At 41.7% G+C, this 24,550-nt stretch overlaps 1 protein-coding gene across 1 annotated transcript in view; it reads right to left on the reverse strand.

Annotated features, from left to right (window-relative positions):
• LOC130686437 (teneurin-a-like) overlaps window positions 1–24,550 on the reverse strand; it is a 78,282-nt gene that overhangs the window by 8,940 nt on the left and 44,792 nt on the right. Inside the window, exons 6-10 of the mRNA XM_057509554.2 lie at window positions 7,870–7,963; window positions 2,396–2,619; window positions 1,058–1,330; window positions 819–932; window positions 51–734 (exon numbers count right to left, since the gene is read on the reverse strand). Of these exons, the coding sequence (XP_057365537.1) occupies window positions 51–734; window positions 819–932; window positions 1,058–1,330; window positions 2,396–2,619; window positions 7,870–7,963 (1,389 nt within the window). The remainder of the gene's footprint in view (window positions 1–50; window positions 735–818; window positions 933–1,057; window positions 1,331–2,395; window positions 2,620–7,869; window positions 7,964–24,550) is intronic.

The raw sequence follows: 24,550 nt of genomic DNA on the forward strand, positions 1-24,550 counted from the left end.
TAAAAATGTGAATCTAAAAAAATAAATAATCGTGGGAGAAAGAAATTTACTTGTTGAGCAGTCTGTTCCGGCGAATCCGTCGCGGCAAAGGCACTTGCCGTTGAGGCACTGCCCTCGCCCGTTACAATCGTCCGGACAAGGAGTGGCCACTTCGTTGGTCAGCGTCAAACCGATGGCCACTTCCTGCCGCTGCAAGTCGTCGTTGTAGACGGCCAGGAACCAACGGCCGGGCTCGACCGGTTTGACGAGCGACGTGTTGTAGTAGATGGGCCGGTTGCCAGCCGCCGAGCTGGATGAATTCAGCTGACGCCGGAATCTGGCCATCAACGTCTCGTCTTGGACAAATTGGCTAAAATCGTGTTGCGTGATGGAAGGTGCGGCGTTGCGACGTCCGTACAACGCGAACGGGGCTCCTCGGGGTAGTTGGACTTCTATCCGAAGAGCAGATTGGCTACCGCCAATTTGCACGTAGGCTACCCACAATTGAGCCGGTTCGATCGTCAGAAGCTTAAAACGGCCATCGGCTTCCAGTTCCAAAGCTCCGTTAGTCGATGAGCTGATAGACACCGGACCACTGAGATCCGGTAAAGACGGGCCGTTACTGGAAGGCGTTTCATTCAGAGAAATCGGTTGTTCCTGTCGTGACGGTCGTCCTGTTCCGCCATCGCCAGGACTACCACCAGGATCTCCGTTACTCGCTACGGAGCTGGAAGCAGTTCGAGGCGGTGCAGATTCTAAGTTTCAAATTGCGGGAAAAAAAAAGAGGCCAACATTGAAACATCCGATAATCTGCCGCGTTCCGTTCAATTAAAACATACCTTTAACGGGCATTTTACTATTGTTATTCTTCTCTTCTCGCGGCAGCGTGACTTGGGCGTCTTCAATCAGAATGCAATTCGGATCTGACACCGTCGATGCGCCAATGGAACTCACTGCCGTGAAATAAAAAAGAAAGAAAATTAAACAATCGATTATTAACGAGTCCCCTCCTTTTGCAAACATTCATTTCGATTGTTGTTGTTTGTTGTTTTTTTTTTTTTTTTTTTTTTTTTTTTACCGGTGAAATAGGCGAGGGCGGCTGCTAGTAAACCACAGGTGAGCAAAAGGGCGATGGCCAAAAGGCGCCAGGAGCATTGAGGGGTGGCGCAGCCTTTTCCAGGCCCACCGCCTACACCACGGCCTCCGCCAATGACGCCCAATCCGAGGTGGTGATGATGATTCATGTCGGCACCGGATGACGACGACCGAGCATCGCCGTTGCCCCGGCGCATCAGCCAAGACGATTGCAGCGACGACGTCAACGTTTGTCGGCTCGTGCTCGTTCCGTGTCCTTAACGCAATTAAGATCCAATCAGCGTGAAACTTCACCGTGACAATGTCAAACATTTTACACAATTATAACATTAGAAAATGGGCTTTGCTCGCTGTTAGCGAAACTAGTAGCGACAGTTGCCGCTGGCTACCCCTGTACGGAAATTGTTCTCAATTAAACGGGGCAATATTACGCACACACGCGCACACAAAGAGGAATGGCGACGTCGAGCGTCTGGCCTAAGGGGGGTCGTAAATATATACAGTCTAATTGGTTGGTTGCCGAGCAGTTCTTGACACAGTCAACTACGAAAGGCCTAGCGACTTGCCTAATTGGCAAGAAGTCTATCGTGTGTGCGTGTGTGTCTAAACACAAGTTAGAGAACATTCCGCTCGTTATTAGCAGCAAATCAACTTTCGCGCCTGCAGCAAACGAAAGAAAACAAAAGCCAATCAAAAATATTTGTTTTTTTTTTTTTTTTTTTTTGCTTCAAAGAAGTCTCAACAATGCGTTCTCGTTTTAAATGAACTTCTGGAATACAAAAAGTTTTGATTAAAATTCTTTTTTTTTTCCCCCAAAATTGGCTGTTCAAATAAGGAAAATGACGTGAGACGTTGGATGATGTCGATGAATGTACGTTCGAACAATCGCTATCTTATAAAATATAATTGGCTTTTCTTTTCTGTGTTTTTCTTTTTTCATCTCGAACGATTTCAATAGCTAGAACAAGAAGACGCAAAGCCGCCCTGAGGGGTAAACATGGCAGTGGTCGATGAAGGTTCATGGGATACGTATAATCAGACTGGCTCACATCAAATGGAGCCGATTTCAAGTAAGGGAGTAGGTAAAGGTTTAGATTACATCGACGCTTTTCTTCCGCCCCCCCCCCCATCGCTAGTGGGGGTTATAATGATGTAGAGAGCCAGCCAAGCGCATAGCATATAATTGAGTCAGCTTATACATTCACATGGAGACGTTGTCGTGGTACGACAGTGAAGGACGGTGGGCAACGTTAAATTGCTCCCAATTTTTTTTTCTTCTTGTTTTTCAAGATTTGAAAAGATCAGCTCATGTTTGACTGACCTGGATGATTGTATCTGGTTGAATGACTGCTACTAGTGTGACTGGCTCCGCTGTGATGGTGCGGCTCGTGCTGTGTGCCGTGCATCAAATCGTGACCTTGACTGGGCAGCAAAGTCATGACGAGACGGCCAGAAGGATCGCCCGGTACGGGTGTCAGCACGTGGTGATTGTTGGGAGCGTTCATCATCGACGACGAGACCGTGTTCGGTCCGTTGTGGTGTCCCCTGTAAGTTTAAAAAAAAAAAATAAAAAATAAACCGATGATTCAAAATGGCGATAATCAATATCAATCAAATAATCGATAAATTCAATTTCACAAAAAAAGAAATAAAAAGAGAAAAAGTCTGCAATGTAAAGTAAAGCCCTTTCGATTCCGTTGGGAACTGCAGGCTAATGGAGTTGGATTGTAGGTTATCCATACACTAGTAGAGGAACGCAACTGTCGGGTTGTTGGCCGACTCATTTACAGAGTGCCAGCGCAGCCCGAGCTACATAAAACGCGATTGAAACAGAACCCACCCTCCACCCCCCCCCCCCCCCCCAAAAAAGGGAGAAAAACACAAACGAAAAAGAGAGAGAGAAAAACTAATCAAGACGAAGGGCTCACGAGATCGTGTTTATAAAGTCTATGCGAGTAGTATAATATCCGAGTAAGGCCACAGCTATGAAACACGGCGGGTGATTGTCACAGTGTGTCTCTGTGTTTTGGAATTAGATTGGATCAGTCACACAGCACTGGTGGGACTAATACAATTTTAACCTAAAAAATTTCCTGTGGGCTTGTCTCTTTTCTTCCTTGTTACGTTGCATTGTCGTTCTTTTTCTAATCCATTTCTTTTGTCTCTTTTTCGCTTGTTCTCGTAGAGACGTTAATGACGATTCGCCGTTGGCGACGATATCTATGACCGACCAGGTCACGGCCCTGTCGTCGACGACTCATTCCCCTTCTTTTTGCCTCTATTTGGTTCCAAGTTCGATATCCGACCTCCTCCTTTTTTTTCCATGTCCGCTTCATCTCTTCGAAAGAAACCAAAAGCCAAAGCCAAAGCCAAAAAAAAAAAAAAAAAAAGGGCGATCATCAGTCGCTCACAAAGGCCCCCCTTCGCCCAAAACAGAAATCGTTCATCGATTATTGATTCTTTCTTCTTTAGGAGCGGGAGGAAAAGCAGGGACCGCAAGAAGGAAAGTCGATTCGGTGACTGGACTCTATAGAGAAAAGTAGACCAAGAAAAGAAAAGCTTAACCTAATCAATAGAATGACACATCCCGTCTTTCCATTTACTGTTTCTATTTTTGCTCCCTTTTTTAAATACCTATTTTCGCTTGAGATGACCTTTCGAAAAGAAAGGGTCAAGCCTTTCTTTCAAATGCCAATTCAATTCGTGCGTGCCCGTCTGTTCGGACAGCTGGACTACGGCGCGAGGAGGGACCATTTAAATACAATCGATATCAATGTTTCACGACCTAATAAAAACAACAAGACGATGCGAAATAAAAACAGCAAGAGGCCAATGCGATATCCGAAATAAGAACAAAAAAGGCCGGAAAGTCGAAATGTAAGAGCTTGATAGTGTATGCACCGGAAGGCCCTGCTCACCAATTCCAAAGAATAACAACAAAAAAAAAAGGGGTGTTTTCTTTTTGTTTTTTTTTTGTTTTTTTTTTGGCTCTGTGGACACACTCGGCCGTGTGTACGTGTACAAAAGTCTGTGAACGTGATCGTGATTGGCATTCAAGATCTTCTCTGTGTAGGTCCTCTATGTGTTAGTGTATTCTACTCTGGGGAGAGCCCATTGTCCCGTTTCCCCCCTTTCAAGACAAAAGTCGTGAAACAACAAAGTCGACTTGGCACTGTGGATATAAAAAAAAAAAATGCCCTTTCATTTTCCTCCCAATTTTTTTTTTTTTTTTTTTTTTCTCTTTTGTAGCCGAGTTTTGTAGATTCGCTTGTTCGGACATCCTGCCTAGTACACATAGGGAAGATGTGATTCCCGACGGAGTTTTACATTCCGTGTGCTAGCGTGTTTAGTGTTGACATTTACCGGCCGCTTGTCCTCTTAAAGCTCGAAGGAAAAAAAGCAAGACAACTTGAATGTATAGGGCCTGACTTGCCGCTAGCCCGCTCCTGTCCTCTTCACGCTCCCAATCCAGCTTCCTTTCCAATAAACATTTCTGTATACACTATTCTTCGTTTCACTGCTTCGTTTTCTCTCCTCTCCCGTCTATTTTTTTTATTCTGTTTCCTTTTCATGCGTTTTTTTTTTCGCCAACATACAGCAATCGTGATTTTTTTATTTCTATCGTGAAAAAAAAAAAAAATATGCTCAACACCAAACGGTGAGCGAGCGCCACGCCCTTCATCTTATGGGGTAATTTTTGTAGCGCGTTGCGTCGAAACGTTCCATATGTGTTGATCCGCTGTTGTTATGAGGGTGCGGCCGGGCAAAGGGGCGCTGCGGCCAAAGAAATTATTTCTCCCCAACATTTATAGATACATTTTTTTTTTTTTTTTTATCTATGCCGGCCATCTGTTATGACTACCAAAGAGAGGCAAACAACAGCTAGGAGGGACTGTCATACTTATTCTATCTCTTCCTTTATATCTATCTATATTTATTTATATAAATATATATATCCCAATCTCTCTCTGCGCTATTTTTCTTTTTTTTTTTTTTTATGAATTATTATTATTGTTATTATTGCCGCGACGTGCGAGTGTCTATATTGGATTGCATCGAGCATTGACGATCGTGAAAAAAAAAAGTAATGGCGTATGAACCAGTTCGGATTTGATTTTCTTTTCCCCGTTTTGTCCCGACCGTGCACGAGATACTATCGCCAAACGAATAAAAAATGTTAAAAAAAAAGGGGGATGATGAAACGAGAGAACTAGAGAACAGCGACCTTTTGCCATCGATAGTTTGCAGATTCTCTTCGAAGACGATGACGTTATTTCAAAGGAAAGTTGATCAAAATAAAAAAAATAAAATAAGATGGAGATGGTGAAGCATCCGGAGGGAAAAGAGGGTTAGACACACAACAACCTCAAGAGGTTTATTTTTTCTTCTTTTTAAACCGCAAGTCAAAAACCTTAACAGCCAATACTGTCGACCGACGATCGATGATTTGCTTTTTCTATCCCAATCTGACGTCTTGTCCTCCCACACTAACTGCACTCTCCCTCTCGCAGAAAAATCTAGTCCATCCGACGGCGGGGGGGGGGTATGAGGTTTGGGTTTGACTGATTACCATGACGACCAACCTATTGGATATTCGCTTCACGTTTCAGCTTATAATACAAACGTAAATAAAGCATAAGCGAGTGGTGGCGCAAAGAGGAAAAAAAAAAAAAAAGAATTCAACGGAATCGCAAGTCTAGTTGGGTCGCAACAGTAGTATTGAACCATCCGTTGCTAGTGCAACCATGTCAGACAAGCTGCTAGTCTACCACTCGAATTCTAGGACGATCGTAGGATTTTTTTTTTCTGGAAAAGCAACAGCAAAATAAATCTATTTTTTTTTTAAACCTTGTAGTCTTTACTTTAGAAAGGAAAAAAAAAAGAGGTTCCATCAGAGTTGGTAGGTTTCCCAACGGTAGGATAGAACGGGAACGAAATGAAAATTTTGCTTCCTTAAATATTATATTTATTTTTTTTTTAAAGAAAAGAAATGAAAAAAAAAAAGAGGAAGAAGTAGAGGAAGCAACGAAGGTCTAAGTTTCATGGGCCGGAACGAAAGGTTCTGTAGAGATCTCCGGAGAGTCGTCTTTGGTATATACACATACAAACACACTAGAGGCACCGGGAGCGGTTTTGACGATAGGGGGCTCGATTCCCGCATGTGTCGTGAGTGCTGCCGTGTCACGGAAACCTGGGTGGGCTGAACCAATTCCTCAATCCTCTCAGACGGAAGTGATGTCGTCGGTATATGACTCCCCGACCCGCCTACGCCCCCCCCCCCTGCCTGTTCCAAAACGGAAACTTCCATTGCCGCGATTCTTCCGCTTTCAATTTTCATTCCTCTCCCTTTTCTCTTGTACCCTCATATTCCAAGCTTTTCATATCATTCGTTAGCGAACTTTTGTCACCAGGGTTTGAGTTCGTCGCTCGTATGTTCTCCCTCACAACGCGCAGATTGCCCTCGAATTTAATATTTTCAAAAAATAGAAATAAAAGAGGAGGGATAAACAAAACAAAGGACATTCACGAGTTCCAACGATTTGGATGAAAATCAAAGATGCAATGTGTATAAAAAAAAAGAAAAGAGAAGACTATTCCAGAGTTTGGCGCCTGCTATACCAAAGGGCCCAATCCCCCTGACGACTTGCTCGTCGTTTGGGTCGCGCGGGATCAAGACAGCCGTTCAACTGATGCAAAATAGGCGACTTTTGTGGCTTATAAAGTGGGGTGTGGATTGGGGAGGAGAGACGCAGCCGGAGCGCTTCTTCGTACCTCTAAAAAACGTCTTTATGAAATTCGAGCGCAGCCACCCCCACCCCCCCCTTCCCTCCTTGTGCATCGCATGATTGGTTTATGCAAACATCTTGAGTTGCCTCCAAAACGCAAAAGTTGACTGGAGCGTATAGCAACCAACTGATAATGGAAGCCTTAAAAAAAAAAAAAAAAATAATAATAATAACTGGGACCGACCGTCTTTCTTTCCCCCCTCCCACATCTTTAAAATAAAATACAATCGCGTAGTTCCAGTTCTAAACGGCGAAATGTATATAAAAAAAAGATGTATTTCTACAATATTGCGCAGTTTGAAGCAGTCCGTTTTTCTTATTGAACGCAAAAAATTATCAAAACATTAGATCCCTTTCCGCTGAAAAGGGCTGGACCGTGCGAGCGAATGCACGTGTCGTTTGATCTGCGTTTCTCTCTCTTTTTTTTTTATGTTCGGGAGTGGCCTTGCCTGCGTCTCTTCTGACTGCCGTTTCATCTACCCCTACGCATTAGAAACTGGATAGACGAGTTGTCCTAGGGTGGCGACTGTCGAAACACAAGCCTAATATGCATAATTCTATTTTGCTAAAACGGCTGCTGCCGCCGCAGTAGCCGAAACGGACACTAAACCAAGCGGTAAAAGAAAAAAATAAATAAAAGAAAACGCAAAAAGAAAAAGCTATTCATTTGACACGGGTGTTAAACTCCCGCCGTTTCCAGTAGTAACATCAGCAGCATAACTAGTGTAACACACTCAAGGGACTATTGCTCTCATGTATAATTGTGCTACTGTGCACTGCACATGTCTAGCTCATTATACCGCCCGTAACACTATTAAGTACACTTGAAAGTGGGCACTCAAAAGTAAGTTGAAACCGAGTCCAAGTGAATAAGATGAGAGCCACCCCCCACCCTCCACCCCCAAAAAAAAAGTTTTTTTTTTTTTTGTTTCTGGCTGTGCGAAAGTTCAAAGCGAACGTCAAGTGCCTCATGTGGAAAGCGTTAAAGTTAAAAGACGTCAAAGCGTACCTGTTTAACGTGTTATGGCCGAGCGTGTGACTGCCGTGCTGGCGATTATTGTCGGCCGGTAGGAAGTTCCAGCCGGAATTCGAAGGTGCCTTGCCTGTTGAGATAAAAGAAATTGAAAAAAAAAAAAAAAAAATCCATTAATTTTTTTTATTCCATTTATTTTTTTTTTTTTTTTAAAGAAGAATTTTGAACATAAAAATCATTTGAACTGTTAGCGAAGGATGAATGACGAATAGTAGAATTAAAATGTTTCTCAATCGGCAAAATAGGGGGGGGGGGGGATAAAAGCCACCTTGTGCATGTTATGCATATCAGTTGTTTAGGCAGGCTGCCTGCGGCTTTTTGCCGTCGTTCTGATCGACATTCAAAAACAGCCAGGCTTCAATAAAGACGAAAGAGGGAACGCTCAACAAGCCGACAAAAAAAAAAAAAAAAGAAAAAGAAAACAGGAAGCAGGAAACGGGATTATCGATCGGCACCAATTTTAATGGAATACAGTCGGAGAGCTGTGGTGTTTACAGAGTTTCGCTCACGTCTGTTCTTCGCTCAATTATAGATGGCTGACGTGCACGTGATATATCCCCCCCCCTCCTTACTAACATACCTCGTATCCACTCAACTGTTTAAACGCATTTTTTTTTTTTTTTTTTTTTTCACCTTGTACCAAACGAATATGTTAGTTGCTTTTCCCGCCGGAAGAGCGACGCTATCATAGATGAAGGCTAACACATTTTATATAGCAAGTCTCGTAATAAAAACGCTAATCAATCGAGTTCGTTTTTTTTTTTTTTTTTTTTTTTCCTTTATCCTTCCCTTCGTCTTCGGAGGGGGGGGGGGGTGAGAGTTCCAGCGAAAAGCGAAGCCTATTCAATAGACAAATGGAAAGATTCCGGCTAGCTTCCGAGTGTTAGGGAAAAGAGATCGAATGACGGTGCGTATTTGTCCCTTTCCCCATGGCTAAAAACGAAACGCCACATTTATATAGATCTTCTGTGCCACCCTTACTCGCACATACCCACTTATAATAAATGGGATGGAAATCCAATTACGTAAAGACATTGTGTGTGCGCATGTAGGAGTCAACCCCCGAGCTCCCTCCTCCTAGCGGCCAACTCCAATGTTACAGTCATATGTCATTTGAAGAGGTAAATGACATCCAAAAAAAAAAATTAATAAATAAATAATAAATAAGATCACTAAAGGAAAAAAAAGAAACAAAAGTGAAATTGGTACAGTTATGCTAAGCTTTTCCGTACATCAGTTCAAAGCAAAAAAAGGTTTCATTTACACATTTTGTTTTCTTCGAAATGCGACTCTCATTTCCGCCCTCTCTAACCGATTTCGTTTCACTGTTCTGCCTCTATTTTTACTTTACGTAGAAAAAGAAACCCCTGGGCAAGGGGTTCATCTGCATCGACTGCTTCACAACAAAAAATCACGCACTTAATCGCATTGAGTAGACAAAGACAATCGCGTTCCCCCACTCCCGACTCAACTGAAATAGAGCAGAAAAGGGACTGCAAAGTTTGATAGAAGCGATCGACCCCCCTCTTTTTTTTTTTTTTTTTTTCTTCTTCTTCTTCTTTGGCCCGATGGGTCTCGTGAAAAGGTCCCATTGTAGGCGTGGATGAACGAACTCTTTCAACTTATTGACCAACACGCAGAACCTGAAATGACTCTACGCTTCGAGTGGAATGGGTTATGTATTCTTCAGTTGGCGGCCATTCTCTCGTTGCGACCGATGTTGCCAGTTGCAAGCGCAGATCATTTCATCACGGAACGTCGTCATCGAGACATCATCAAAGGCAACTTTGAATAGGCAAAAGCGATCGACGATAGAAGGACGACGCACTCACGCAGCTTTGCCTTGTCGACCGTGTTCAAATATACGTCTACTAATTAAACAGACCTCTATATCCTTCTTCACCCACCCCCACCCACCACCCTCCTCACGCTCTCAAACTCTTTTGTCTGTCGCCAAAAGTCGACAAAGTGCTGAGCCAGATTCAATGATTGAGCTCGCCAGCCGTTTGTTCTCACTACAATTCGGGAAGGGAAAAAAAAAGAAAGAAAGAAAGAAGGGAACGCCACACAATCTTCAGCGTGAATGGGAAAATTCACCAGGCACATGATTGTGCTGCCACGGCTACATCAGGAATAAGTGTTTCGAGGCTTTACAATAAAGAGTTACAAGAGTCTCTCTTTTTTTTTTGTATGTAGTCTTAACAAAAACGAGGATTGTGTGTACCTTTTTCAGCCAGTGCCAACAGCTGTCGCTAGGATCAAGAGAGAAGCAGACATAGAAAAAGGCTCAATTTGTCTCCGTGTGATTGTCGAAAACCCCCTCGTTCTTTGCTATTATGTCCTTTCTACCAATGCTTAACCTCTCGTCCCGTCATTCCCCCTATTTTTCCCTTGCCACCCACTTCACCCTTGCCCCCCCCCCCCCCCCCTCCACACAAATGTATAAGAGAGTTTGCAGTTGTTTGCGAGCAAAACACAGACGGGATCGACACACAAAAATAGGCACCAAGAGCAAAAAAAAAAAAGAAAGAACTTCCCCTCTATCACCCCATTTTCAAGTGTGATCTAACACGGCCTGCAAGAGGCAGGATAGCGGAAGAAGCGGGGAGGATGTTTGGGAAGAAAACAAAGAAGTAAAAAAAAAAAAAAAAATGAGAATGATCCAATGTGCTGTATGGGAACATCAGCAGATGGGAACCACATTCACAATAGAGCGTAATAGTCGAGAATATATATATACAGTTGGAATCGTCTGCGCTAAGATGGGGAGTGGTTGCGGTAGCAAGTAGCGTCCGCGTCATCCCACTTTGAATTTCAAATAGCCCACGGTCCGACCTCTGCGTCCCTCTTAAATTGAGCCTGCTCGTAGTTTCGCTTCCCCCCTTCTTTTTCTGCTTAGGCCGATGGAAAATGTTTTCCTTCTTCCGCAGTTTACGTATGTACAATTCAGAGCTACTCAACTGTAAATGGCCGTTCATAGTGAAATGGGGCAAAGGGACGCTCGCAAAGACGACGGTAATATACATGTCCAAAAACTCTAAATCAGCCAGGTTTTTTTTTTTTTTTTTTCTTCTTCTTTTACGACGATCGTGTAACTCAAACGGCTGGCCTCAAACTCTTTCACGTTGATTGTTGATCTTTCAAAAACGGAAAATCAACGAACCGTCTCACACAAAATGACATGTCGTCGGTGATTCTTCTTTACCGCGTTCATGTAAACTTACAACAAACTAAAAAAAAAAAACTAAAAAAATAAAATAAAATCCCTCAGATCATTGATGGCTTCGATAGAGGCACAACTTTCGGTTCTCATCATCTTTGAAAATATTCCTCAGTGGATTTATGTGTGTGTGTGTGTGTATCTACGCACAAAGATGAAGTTGCTAGGAAAAGTTCAAAGGATCATCTTCTCTCGCGCTCTTTCCTACAGTCTCTCTCTCTCTCTCACTCTCACCCCTCTCTCTCTCTCTCTCTCTCTCTCTTTGATGTATTGAAAGCAATCACCGAAAAGACTTGTACGCCGAAAATGTTTGGGACGGTCGGTCAGGGGGCGCAAGCGGCGGCAATCATCTCTTTCCGCACATGTGAACCTACTATGACGACAAACCAAGACTGAGGCTCTTGTACGGCCGTTAAGCGTGTGCGAAGATGTTGTCGTTTGCGCGTCAGTTGGTGCGGATAAATGGCCAGAATGGCGTACCGACTCTCTTCGCACGAGCGACATATTCCGTTGACGATGGCTATTTGTCTTCTTTTCTCCCAATAGCTTTCCCTTAAAGTCACACGGCGGCCAAACATAAGCGACGACATCTTTCATTTTTTCTTTTTTCGCACTTCATCTATCGACACCGCGAAGGGGGCGAGCACAACACGTCGGGATGTTCCGCTACATGTTATTGCATATGCGCGATAGAAATTGCTGGCCATCCATCTTTCTTTTTTTTTTTTTTCTTTTTTTTCCCCCTTTCTCATATGTGGCAGTAGTAATAATCGCATGCCCCTTCCTCATTTTATCATTGCAGTTGCCTCCGCGTGCCGTGAACAAAAAATTGCATTTTTTTTTTCTCTCTCACCAACAATCAGCTAAGGGGAGTGACGAATGTTTAACACGAAAAAAAAAAAAAGAGGAAGGAAAGCTTGCGGGGGTTTTTGCTGCTGATTTTGACTTTGATGGCCAGCAACAATGGAGAGTCGAAAAAAAAAAAAAAAAAGCCGAGAAAAGAATAAAGACGCTCCCGAGCTCGCAAAAGAGGCCCTTGTTGGAACGGGATCCTTCCTCTCCCCCCTCTCTCTTGGAAAAAGCCGCAATTCAGCACAAGTCACGACAGTGTGCGTGTAGGAGAAAATAATAATAATAATAATTTCCAAAAAAAAAAAAAAAAAGAAAAAAAGTAAAGAATAGCTAACCAAATCGGTTGGGCATTCACAGGGTGTGCAATCCACTTTCAGTGTGTCAGCGACGATTGTTGTTGACGCGCGCCAAATTCAAAAAAAAAGGAGAATCCACCACAAAGAAGAAGGAAAAAAAAAAAGAATCGAGCCATTGCTTAAGAACACGCATACGCGCTTTAAAAAAAAAAAAAATTGAAGATGGTAAAGTTATAAGCCATCCCAAATTGCTGAGCTCGTCGGTGCACAATGGCACGTCGGCGCAAGGCGACGTACCAACTCCTCCGTGAATAGAATCTAGAATTTTTTTTTTTTTTTTTTTTTTTTTTGCCCATCACCCAATGCCTTTTCTTCGTCGTTGATGTACTCAAAAGGCATATTGGAATGTATGAACGAATGGGGATATAAAGAAGCACACACACACACACACACAAAAAGAAGGGGCATTCAAAGAAGCGGCCGACCTTGTGGATGCTGTTCGGTTGATGAAAATGCGCGTCTATGTATAGTAGACGTAATATATAGTAGATATGGAAGAACTTGTCTCTTTTTTTTTTTTTTTTTTTTTAGGGGGGGGGGGGGGTGCTGCGTGCAGCGTCTGCGACTTTGAACGAGAACGAAGGGGCACAAGTCCCATTTCAGGAGGAGGGTATAAAATCTCCATCCATTTGGCAGACAGACGTTTCATATGCAGCTGCTACTTTTGCTTTCTTTTTTTTTTTTTATATGTATACAGGCAGAATAAAAAAGGATTCCACCAAATGCTCGTATTGCTCTTTGCTGCTGGTGCCCGCGTGAAACTGGCAAGAATGAGAAGCAGAAGGACAGAGCCGACTACAAATTCAATTCTAGTGTAGATAGCGAGAGAATGGTAGGGGGGGGGGGGGGGAGGAGAAAAGAAATATATAAACCAATAAAGGTGCAGGCACTTTCGATATTCCAGTCGTCGCACTGCGCACTTTTTTTGCTTCGTCTTTTTACTTATGCTTTCAAACAATATTTTTCAAAATCTCTTTTCAAAATCTAATTCGATACCTGCACTCTACGTTTCTTTTGTTAAGGAAAAAATAATATTAAAAATGAAACCTTTTGAAATGGAGAACATTTTCGGGGGTTAGCCAATAAGATACGAAATGATTCCGCCTAGTTCATTTCGGTCTGCCACGCCCCAAATTCAGATTGAAAAAAAAAAAAAAATGTCTTTCCGGAATCACTTCGATTGGCCTCGAGAATACATGAATAGCAAAAAACAAAATGCCTGAATATCGAATGTCGCTGAGTGTTCCGCCATTGCATTCCGCATACTCTATATTGCTGGCTGTCGTAAACAATGTTGAAATGGCAATGGGGAGAACACGGGAGCCAATCGCAGTGTTGATGGCGAGACAAATTCTCAATGGAAAAACACAAAATGTGAGGCAATTTTTTGTTTTGTTTTCGCTTTAAACAAAAAAAAAAAAAGAAAAAAGGAAAAGGTAAAATAAAAAGAATCTCTGACGATGGAGGACATTCTTGTCATCCATCCGACCGTGTTATAAAAGAAAAAAAATATATATATATATGAAAAGGAAGCCAAAATGGTGAAATGGATCTACTAGGGAGAGGCAACAGAGAGAGATTCCAATAGACAAGTCAAGCGGATATGATCCAGTTGAGTAGACGGCCAAGAGCTGGACAAGTCAACCAAAGCCCCCCACCCCCATTTATTTTTTGTTTTGTTTTCTTCTCCACATTGAACAAAAACAAAAACAAAAACAAAAAAAAAAAAAAGAAGCCAAACAAAACAAACAAAAGAAAAAAAAAATGAATAGCTAGCGCATCTCAAATGTCAGCCGGCCCGTAACGAGAGACAGTTATGCCGAAATCAAACGTTGGCCTCGTTGATTTGCGTCATCGAAACATGGCAATTTGATAAGGAAATCGATGTGGCAACAATGCGAAGATTGCAAACCCAATGTGTACACATATAAGAAAACTTCGCAAGCAATCCCCCCTCCCCCCACTAGCACGACACTGTACGTCGGGATGGAGAGCTTAAGAGTCGGCGTGATTCGACACGGTGTCTCCCCCCTTTCCACTCTCCACTCTCTTCTCTCTTCTCTCTTCTCTCTCTCTCTCTCCAAAGAGTCTTTTGAAAGCCTTGAGAATACGTGCGGAGTAAGTAGAGAACGGGAAAAAGGACGTTGGTTGAATCAAGAGGGGTTATACAGAGAAGCTTCGTCCAATAGGACAGGCAAAAGAGGGGGGGGGGGGGATTTTATCGGGAAGACAAGGACTACTTCTGGCAACCGCAACGCGTTCCAATCTAGCGGCAGAATCGAGCGACAGCCATTCGCCGTCGTAAATGAGAAAGTCCTCCTTTTTTTTTTTTTTTTCATCTTTCTTTTTTAAACAACAACTCGACGTACTTTTGGTGATACACCGATTGGGGACCGTGACAGGCGGTTGATTCAACACAGAAAATCCGGAAAGGATCTTGACAGGCGGACGCACGTTCATAAAACTTCTCCATCCATCATCATCTCCCCCTCTTCTATTCGTATTACCCTCATTTTTTTTGTGTGTGTGTGTGCAAGCTATTGTGATCGACATCCCCCACCCCCATTACAATTCAACAGGAGGAGGTAAATGATAAGAAATTGAATATCCCAATTACTCATCACGAAAAAAAAAAAAAAATAAATAAAATTTTAATTTGCGTTTCGATCGGAATATTTTTTTTTTTTTTTTTTTACAATCAATTATGAAGGACATGAGAGAACGAGGGTAACGTGAACCCACTGGCACTTTCCCTACGTGTGTATAATACGATACGCAGTAGAGATGCCCAGCGATCCACACATACTCTACATACAGACCTAGTGTATTAGCTATCGATAACAAAAGCCACCGTGATCGCCCCCCTGTCTGCTGTATAACGTTCACCCTAGAAGCAGAAAAAAAAAAAAAAAACAGGGGAAAAAAGAAAAAAGAGATCGGCGGGACGATATTTATCTTAAAAAAAAAAAAAAAGATAGAGTCCCGGATCGGATGCAGAATCTATTTGATAGGAGGATCAGTATCACGCACAACGTAGGCCCAAGAGGGGAAAGAACCAAAAAAAAAAACAGCACGGAGGAAAAAAAAAAAAAAAAAAAGGGGGGGGGGGGGGGGAGTTACAGTCTCTCTCTCTCTCTCTCTCTCTCTATTTATCTATCTATTTTTTGTATCAAGAGAGGGAGAGAGAAAAGAAAAAAAAAAAAAAGTATGCACGACACGAAGAGAATCGGAGAATCCCCCACAGACGTGAAGAGAATACATCGGGATATACAAGTACTGTATAAGGAGATCTCTTTGACGTTAGATGGTGGATGTCAAATGAGATTTCGCCTCCAGCTTTCCGTCTACGCCCCAGTGTCTCTTTTGTTTTGTTTGAAGGGACCCAGCCAGAAAGAGAAAAACGTCCTTCTTCTTCTTCTTTTCTAACGAATACGAGAAAAAAAACTTTGACTAATCTGGCCAACGGTGCTCTCTTGCTCCCCCCCGACCATCTTAAACCCAATTTATAACATACGGTATATCGACCATGACGACGCGATGTTGTCAACCCGATTTTGGGCGTCTAACACCCTCATCTCGTTTCGTTTTTTGTTATTTACATCGCAAAAAACTTTGGAGCCGGTACTATTTTGGTTTTAGGTGTGTGCGGTGTTCCTCTTTGATGCAACTGAAATCTCCCGTCCTTCTTGATCTTTATAGAAATCAAACCGAAAAAAAAAAAAAAAAGAGAGAAGAACCCAAAGTTTGTGGGGCCTTGTTTAACAACTTTATGCCTTTGGGTGTGAAAAAGAAAAAGAAAAAAAAAAAAAAAAAAAAAAAAACTATTTACGATTGTACCGATGATGATTGCTGTATAGACAAGTCCTACTTTTCGGGGATTGTCGTCTTTTCCCTTACGTGTGCAAGCAAAACTTTGCATTGCTCTAGAACACTTTCGACGAACGTACGGCTGGGCTTTGTTATCGCTCATAGACGAGGGGCGGCGCGGCGTTTTACCGAGCAAAAAGATGGGGAACGCGTGAACGATGGCAGCATTTGATGGCAAATGAAACAAGAACAAAAGTAAAACAGGATTTTTGGCCAAGGAGGACGAAAGAGAGAGAGAGAGAGAGAACCAACTCATTACACAATAGGCGTCACGCTTGATTTCCGACTGGAATCCGCTTTGCTTCACGTTGTTGTTCAAAGAGGTAGGCGGCAAAGGGGTGGGGTAGGGGGGGGGGAAACCTTTTTTGAAATATGAATTTGACGAAATGAAAAGAAAGGGGAAAAACAAAACAAAAAATGTTGTAGAAGCCAAGCGGAGCGAATCAAATGTAAACAATGAAAGCGAAACAACAAACGTAAAAATCAACAAAAACGAGTCGAGAAAACGAATCACTGGAAATTCGTTTTGAAAATACGCAAAAAAAAAAAAAAAAAAAAAAAAAAAAGAAGAAAGAGATAATAAATTTGAAACAAAATAGAAGACCTACGCGCTGTTCCTTAATTGAAAGGAACAACAAAAAAAAAAAACGAGAACGAGAATTAAGGAGATCCGGTTTACATTATTCCTGAGCTATTAGACGCTCGTATGCGCTACAAATGACTTTTCTTTTCGTACCATCCTGCCCTTTGTTTAGAGTCAAATTCGCTGATTGTCTACACCTCATCAAGATATTTTTTTTAGTTTGCACCTCGTGTGCGTCCTTGAAATAAAGCGCTACAGCCCTTATCGCTGTTATTCCTCTATCTTCATTAACGTGACGGGCAGCGCGACACAGCCCCCCCCCCCCCCCCCACGTCTCCTTGAAAGAACGACACTAACGTACTAAAAGGGTCAAAGAGATGGGAGGATCCCAAAAAAAATAAGAATCGGTAGAAAGTAATGTAAATACGAATAAAGAATGACGTACAAAAAAAGAAACAATAAAACAAAAAAAAAACAAAAAAAAAAAAAAAAAAGAAAAAAAAGAAGAGGAGATGTGTAGTGATTGGACTAGATACTTGGAATAGACCCTGAGATGGCAGACCGGACGGATTTCCGCGCAGGGTTAAAAGGGCCCACTATTTCTACGTTTTTTTTTTTTTTTTTCTTCTTCTTCTTCTTCTTGATCTCCCCACTCTCTATCCATCTCTTTTTGGAGCACATCAGGAAGGATGTGTCTGCCGGCAAAATGAGACGCAAAAATCCAATCGCTTTTCTTATAAATATATATATATATATTTATTCCCGACTAAAGCGGCTACGAAAGTGGGTTTGGATGAAGAGGACCGGAGGATATAATTAACTTAGCAAATTGTACGTTGGTGGGTTAAGGTTACTCATAAGATTGAACAGATGGGGTTTCCCAAGTCTCTTGCAAGAACATCGTAGGCGAAGACGCGCACACTACCGGATGGAACTGACGGAGCGATGCCTTTCTTCTTTTTTTTTTTTTTTTTTATTCTTTTCGGGTCGTCGTTCATGTTTTCCTAATTTTCTCGGCTATTACCTGACAAGACGCAATGAGATGATCTAGCCCTGACGAGGTTGTATGGATGAATGATCATCTCATCTCGCGGCTGCTGCTGTTGCTGATGCTCTTGAACGGGCTCCAGCTGATGTTGTTGATTCGGATGGTACTCCATCTCTCCACCGATATTAGCATAGATGCAAGAATCGTCGTCATCCATTTTTTTTTTTTTTTTTTTTTTTTATTATCAAAAATGTTTTTCCAAAAAAATAATAAAAAAAAAAAAAAAAAACCCTGTCCCCTTTTTCACTGTCTATGACGATGACTCATTTCCCGTCAATGTTGTCCGTCATAATGTCAAACAGCACACAATCAAAAAGAAGAAGACAAAAACTTGTTGATCAACTCACAACAGATGCCCCAGTCGGACGGGCATCCCTCCCTGATACAAGTAAGAGATTCAAAACTGCACAATTCAATTTTCACTGAAACAAAAACAACAAAAAAATGCAAACTGCTTGAAGCACGAGTCTCTACAATTCGATCTCTCACTTCACTGTTCCAAAACAAAAACAAATAAATAAACCAAGGTGGTACATATATATATATATATATATATACGACACCCGTTCTCCACTTTGAAAGAATGATCGTGTGACGACCGATCTCCTGGGCGGATGGATTCGTTATGGTCCCTTTGCTGGGGAGAACCGACCGGGTCTTTACACAGCTCGTAACTGGGCTAGGGGACTAAGCGAGCCAAACGTTTTCTTTTTTTTTTTTTCTTTTTTTTTTTTTTTTTGCCAGCGGTACGAGGGAGGCACCGAAAAACATCATCCGAACCTACACTGACATCTACTAGTGCGCATGAACCGATTCCCCCGTTTTCCCTAGGAAACTCTGGCCGATCAGCAAGCGCGTAGTGCCACAATAGCCGGGCCGCGTTCGAGATGCGCGCGAACACGTCAGCCCAAACGGCAGCAACCTGTCTCCTTTCCGAATATTACGATTCTTTTGCTTTCCTTTTTTTTTTTCACGCTACTTTGCCCGTCTCCGAGCATTGTCTCCCATCCGTTCACGCTCCTCTATTCGTTTGAAAAATGGTCTAGAGAAAAATAAATTTCTTTTTTTTTTTTCCTCGTTTCCATTCCGTGTGTATATGCAACCCGTTCAAGTCCGCGCCCCTTTTCTTCGCCAACCTCTTGGCTGAATTGCTAGGCAACGTGTATCCGCAAAAAGAAATCTACACGACAGCTTTATTAGCTAACATTTTCATCCATCAAGCGGGGACGGGGTTTTGCTTTGCCTCCTCCCCAAAAAAAACAAAAAAAAACAAGAAGAAAATAGGAAATAAAAAAAGACTTTTTATATAAAACCCATTCGGTCGTGAATCATTCAAAATGAACATTGGCTTCTTTTTTTTTTTTTTTTTTGATCAAGAAAGATGATATTCGCATCTGCCTACAAATTTCGGGATATCGCTGCAAAAACGACCTCCCTCCCTTTTTTTCTAGTTATATTTTATTTTATTATTTTTTTTTTTTCGCAGATTGCTGTCGCAAGTCATGTAGTTTGTTGTACAACCGCACACGTACAGTCTATACAGATGGAATTGCTTGTCGGTGATTTATTGTTATAAAAAAAAAGGGGGACCAAAAAAAGGAAAAAAAAAAGTCTTTGGCGTCGCCCCGAGGGGCCGATAAAGCATCAGTCGATTTTCTCTCTCTCTCTTACTGGCATCGAAGAAAAACCATCGATCGAATCTGACAACGAAGCCAACAGCAGCAAACTTATATAGTCCAGCGCAAGTCCAAATACAACAAACCTCGCACGGGAAAAAAAAAACAAAAAAAAACGAACGGGTGGGAAGTAACAGGGAGGGGGGGGGGCGGGAGAGAGAAAATAGTAGGCAGCAAAGAAATGGTTGCTGGGCATTGTGAATCGAAGCCCAGCATTGAAGCGATATAAAAGACGGGGGCGCTTCCCCTCTCTCTGCGCAGCTTCAATATATTTTGAAAAAAAAAAAAAAAAGAGTAGATCTCTTCTACTACTACAGAGATAAGTATCTCGACCCAAAACTAGTCTGCGGGGGTATCGCACAAAGCGAACAGACAACCCACCAATCCCCCCCCCCCCGCCAACCCGAACTGAAAGTAAAAACATAAATAAGAATGAATTGTAGCAAACGCAACTGGGATGAAACGAGTGAGGGGGAAAAAGCTTTTGTCATATTAAGCAGTGATAAGAAACGAAAAAAAAAAGAGGAGGGGGGTAGCGCTGTTTGAGATATATATATATATAAGAAAAAAAAAAAAAAAAAAAAAAGAGCGTGTGCTACGGGGTGTAGGGGTTTTGAAAAAAAAAAAAAAAAAAAAAAAAAAAAAAAAGGGGGAGGTCGATCGTCCAATTTTCGATATCACCTGCTGGGTCGGCGTACGCCCTAATTAATTCGGTCACGCTGTCGTTGGTCCCACGCCCAATTCCTGCTCGTAAAATGTCCTGCATTGTTGTTCAAAGCTACTAGATGTACAATATTACTAAACAAACCCCACCATTTTCTATTGTATACGTTCGAGGGAAATACGCAAATCTATCTAAACGCAATGAATGGTGATGACAAATGGATGCGAGCAAAATGCAGAGGGGAAAACCCTACAGAAGAGCAGAGCCATACGATTGACTCCCGCTTCCCTTTTTCCACTCTCCCTAGTTGACTCCCGTTTTTATACGCACGCATAATAGACGAGTCCATTATGCGTTCAATACCGGTTCCATGTACAGTGTATAAATATACCAAGAGCCTTTTCTTTTCTTTTCTTTTTTTTTTTTAACGATATAACACAATAAGCCTGCACACACAAAACAGTGTACGAAAAGAAGAGTTCAATACGATGATGAAGCATGTTCCTATTTCAATCTTTTTTTTTTTTTTTTTTTTTCGTAGATTTTTCATACCGAGCTGTTGCTCAGCGCACCCCCCCCCCCCCCAGAATAGAAAGGTCCCATTCTCGTTTGTTGTTTATTGTTAGACAGCGTGTAGAGCTAATATACTCGCACGTTGTGTGTGTGTGTGTGCTTAATATACCGTGTTTATTACGAAGCGCCAACGGCCGATTTTTGTTTTCTTCCTTTAAAAAATAAAACTGCAAAATAGACTTTCGTTCTATTGTCGTTTCATAGTTGCGCATGTTTGCGTTGCTTCGTCAACTTGTCATAGACGAAACAAATTTTTTTATTTGTTTTTTTTTTGTTTTTTTTTTGGAAAAAGAAAGTTGAGCAAACAAACACAAAGCGGCGTATAATTTATAGGTCTACAAGGATTTGAAGAGACAAGAAAAAAGAAAACCCCTTTATTTCCTCCCGTTGCTGGTACTATTGATTGATCCGACGGTGGCTTGAAAATTGGGCAACCTATCCGAAGCAGAGTGTTTTAGAAAAGGGAAAGGGTTGTGCGGTACTTGTAAGGCCTGTACAATCAAAAAAAAAAAAGAATGAAACGGCGAGGGATGGCAAGCCTTTAATTTGATTGATAAGTTTGGAAAAGAATTCAATCTACCGGCCCGGAGCTGTGGAGTATGTTGCCGTTTAACACAAAAGAGGATTAACGTCCAAAATCATAACAAAAGAGAGACTTTCCCGAGAGGAAGCTGACAGCAAAAGGCTTGGAACAAAAAAAACAAAAAAAAAGGGACAAAATTTATTTATTTTCATTTTTGTTGTTTGTTTTTCTGAAAGCAGAAAAAAAAAAAAACGACAATCTGTAATAAATAAAGAATCTACTGAATTTATGCTAACCTAAATAATCAAGAAAAAAAAAAAAAAAAAAAAAAAAAAGTAGGAAGCAGCAGCTGCTGCATTGATGATTGGTGCATTCGAGAATCAGGGAGATGGACTATTTTCTCTCTTTTTTTTTTTTTGTGGCTTTTGATCCCCGAGACTTTTAATAATACATGAATAAATAACATAACTTATATATATATATATAGAGAGTAGTACTGGTCTGTCGAACTACCAGTGCGTAGACGTGAGTCGCCATGGCGAAAATAAAAAAGAAAAAGTGAAAAGACATTCGACAGTAATCCTGCGACGAAACTAACGACAACTTTTCCTTCTTTCCCCCCCCCCCTCTTTCTAGATGTACAACATTCAACTTTGATTTTGCAGCTAATTTTTTTTTTTTTTTCCTTTCCCCTCTTCTCTTTCAAATTCAGTTCTGATCTTTTCTCAGTGCCCGTTTCATCTTCTTTTTTTTTCTTCTTTTATATCTCCAAAGTTTTCTAAAAGCAATATTGTACGACGGCTATACTCGCATATAACTGTAGTACATATATCACAAATATCATTTTCTTTTCTCTCTCACTGGGCAACTATGAATTGATAAGAAAAAAAGGGGAAAAAAAAAAAAATTAAATAAATAAAATAAAACTTTTGCTCGGCTCCGTCTGTCGACCCGGAATCAAAAACCGTCCTGCAGGCCCCCCCCACCCCCCTCCATTTTGTATCGTTGCCGGACTCGGCCCGTCGTCCATCGACATATGATCCACTTTGGTCCGAGAGAAAAAAAAAAAAAAAAAAAAAAAAAAAAAAAAAAAAAAAAAAGGGAATCAAGCGAATCGAGGGCCGACGCGGAAATTGAACAATAGCACTATAAAAGTGGGACACACAAGAATAGGAAAAGCGAGGGGACGAAAGGCTGGACAATAGGAGGGACGTACAATTTTGATAATTTGACGTATTGTCGACAGACTTTTTCTCTCTCAAGTTGGAGGCCATTCAGGTTGGCGAGATGGGGTGGGGTGGGGGAGGACAGAGGAAATTGTAGGTATATTTACTACTCTTCAAGGGCTTGTGTTGAGGAGGGGGGGTTAGTGGGCGAACCGGTAATAACAACACAAGATTCATGACAATGAAATTGAACCTATCACAAGGACGTGCAACGATGGATATTGCCCATAGATCCGGGTCGTTTCACCCCAATCGAGAGGCCATTCAGATTGGGTCAACGCAACCCGCCTAACAGAAAATAAATAAAAACACCGTGACGACAGACGGATCAATTTCTCGTGTCCAGGAGGCCAAAAAAACAAAACAAAAAACAATGGCCAGCTTTTTCGATAACAGATCCTCCCCCCCCCCCCAAAAAAAAAAAAGTTTTTCGTCCTACTCACTCACGACGTTGATTTCATACGAAAAAAAAAAAAAAAAAGTATTGCTGCATTCATTTGACCGAACGAAGAAGCATAAAAATACAAGATTTCTTCGTCTAGTCAACCGGAAACTTTGGAAACATTTCCCCTCCACCTCCCCCCCCCCCTTTTCATCAAAATAAGCGGCGGGTGGTAGATCGACTACCTTTCTTTATCGTGAATCTCTTCTATTTCAAATGAGAAAAAAAAGAGAGTAAGGAACAACAACCCCCAATGTAATATTGGACTCTGTACATATTACCAAGTAATAAACTTCCGTAACGTTCCTTTATTTCCTCTTCCGCAAACGATGGCCGTGAGTGACAAGGTGATCAAACTTCCGTCTTTCGAACTCGCCACCCCTCAACCCCGTATAGAAAATCCACATGCATACACAAATAAAGTTGATAAGCAAAAAGTAAAGAGAGTGGGGAGGGTGAAAGAGAGGACAAAGAGAGTGCAGCCCATCAAATGTTGTGCAGCGAGGGATCACACATTTGAGAGGAATCATTTCCTTCTCGATGTGCGTGTACATCTTATTAATAACCTGTCGCGTGCCGTAAACACAACACACACGCCCCTTTCTTGCACTGGCAGCTCCAAAGGAAGAGCGTGAGGCTCGGCTTTTGTTTGACAACGAGGAGCAGACAGTTTGTGCTTATCGTTTGGCGTTCGCTAAGACATAAAAGACACGTCACGAGGTTCCCGTAATCGTCATTCCCGTTGAATCGTTCGAGTGTGCGTTCGTGCCTTTATCGCGAATCGCCGACTTTTGGATTACAGGAATTCGAACCAATGCACTTCAAGTTTTTTTGTTTTGTTTTTTTTTTTGCCTCCTCGTTTGTTAACCCCCGTTTTCTTTTCGTTTTCGCAATTTGGACAGTCAGTTGAGCGTTTCGTATGATAATGACAACTCCCCTCATCAACAAGGACAAACTGGTTCCATCCGGAATACGTTCAGCAAAGACCTAGTTGAAACCACCAACCCATTTTTGTTTCTTTGTTTTTTTTTTTGTTTTTTTTTTAACGACGTACAGAGTTTATGTTAATAGAAAGATGTGCGGGGAGGCAAACAGCAAAGCCTCCTTGATCCTTGCAGCCCGTACTAAGCCATTGGCAAAGTACTACCTGGTATATAATACACCTTATATAATAGATATAGAGGGTCTTTATTCCTGTATTATTACATGCGAAGGGAGCGGGGCGTATTACTTCCTGACAAAAGAGCTCGAAGCTCCTACTTATTGCGAGCCTATTTCGTTTGATTAAAAAGACATAAAAAAAAGGGTCAAAAGGAAGGTCTTTAATCCATTAGCATCGAATACAAGATCCGTACGTTCTCATTTGTTTTTTTTAAATAGAAAAAAGGCATAGAGTTATTGGTCGAATCGAGGCAGATCCGCAGTTGAGAGCCCACGCAGGCGCAAATGCAAATGCCAAAAAAAAACAAAAAAAACTCAATCATTTTTAAATGCGCATATGAAAACAATTTTTCGTGCGTTTTTCGAAAGTGCTTCTTTCTCCTCATTTCAAACAAAAGGAAGGAAAAAAAAAATAATAAAAGGTTAACGCAGTCCGCCGATGCAAGATGGACGAGATAGAAAATGG

This window comes from Daphnia carinata, chromosome 2 (genome assembly GCF_022539665.2).
Source record: "Daphnia carinata strain CSIRO-1 chromosome 2, CSIRO_AGI_Dcar_HiC_V3, whole genome shotgun sequence".
NCBI classification, from domain to species: domain Eukaryota; kingdom Metazoa; phylum Arthropoda; class Branchiopoda; order Diplostraca; family Daphniidae; genus Daphnia; species Daphnia carinata.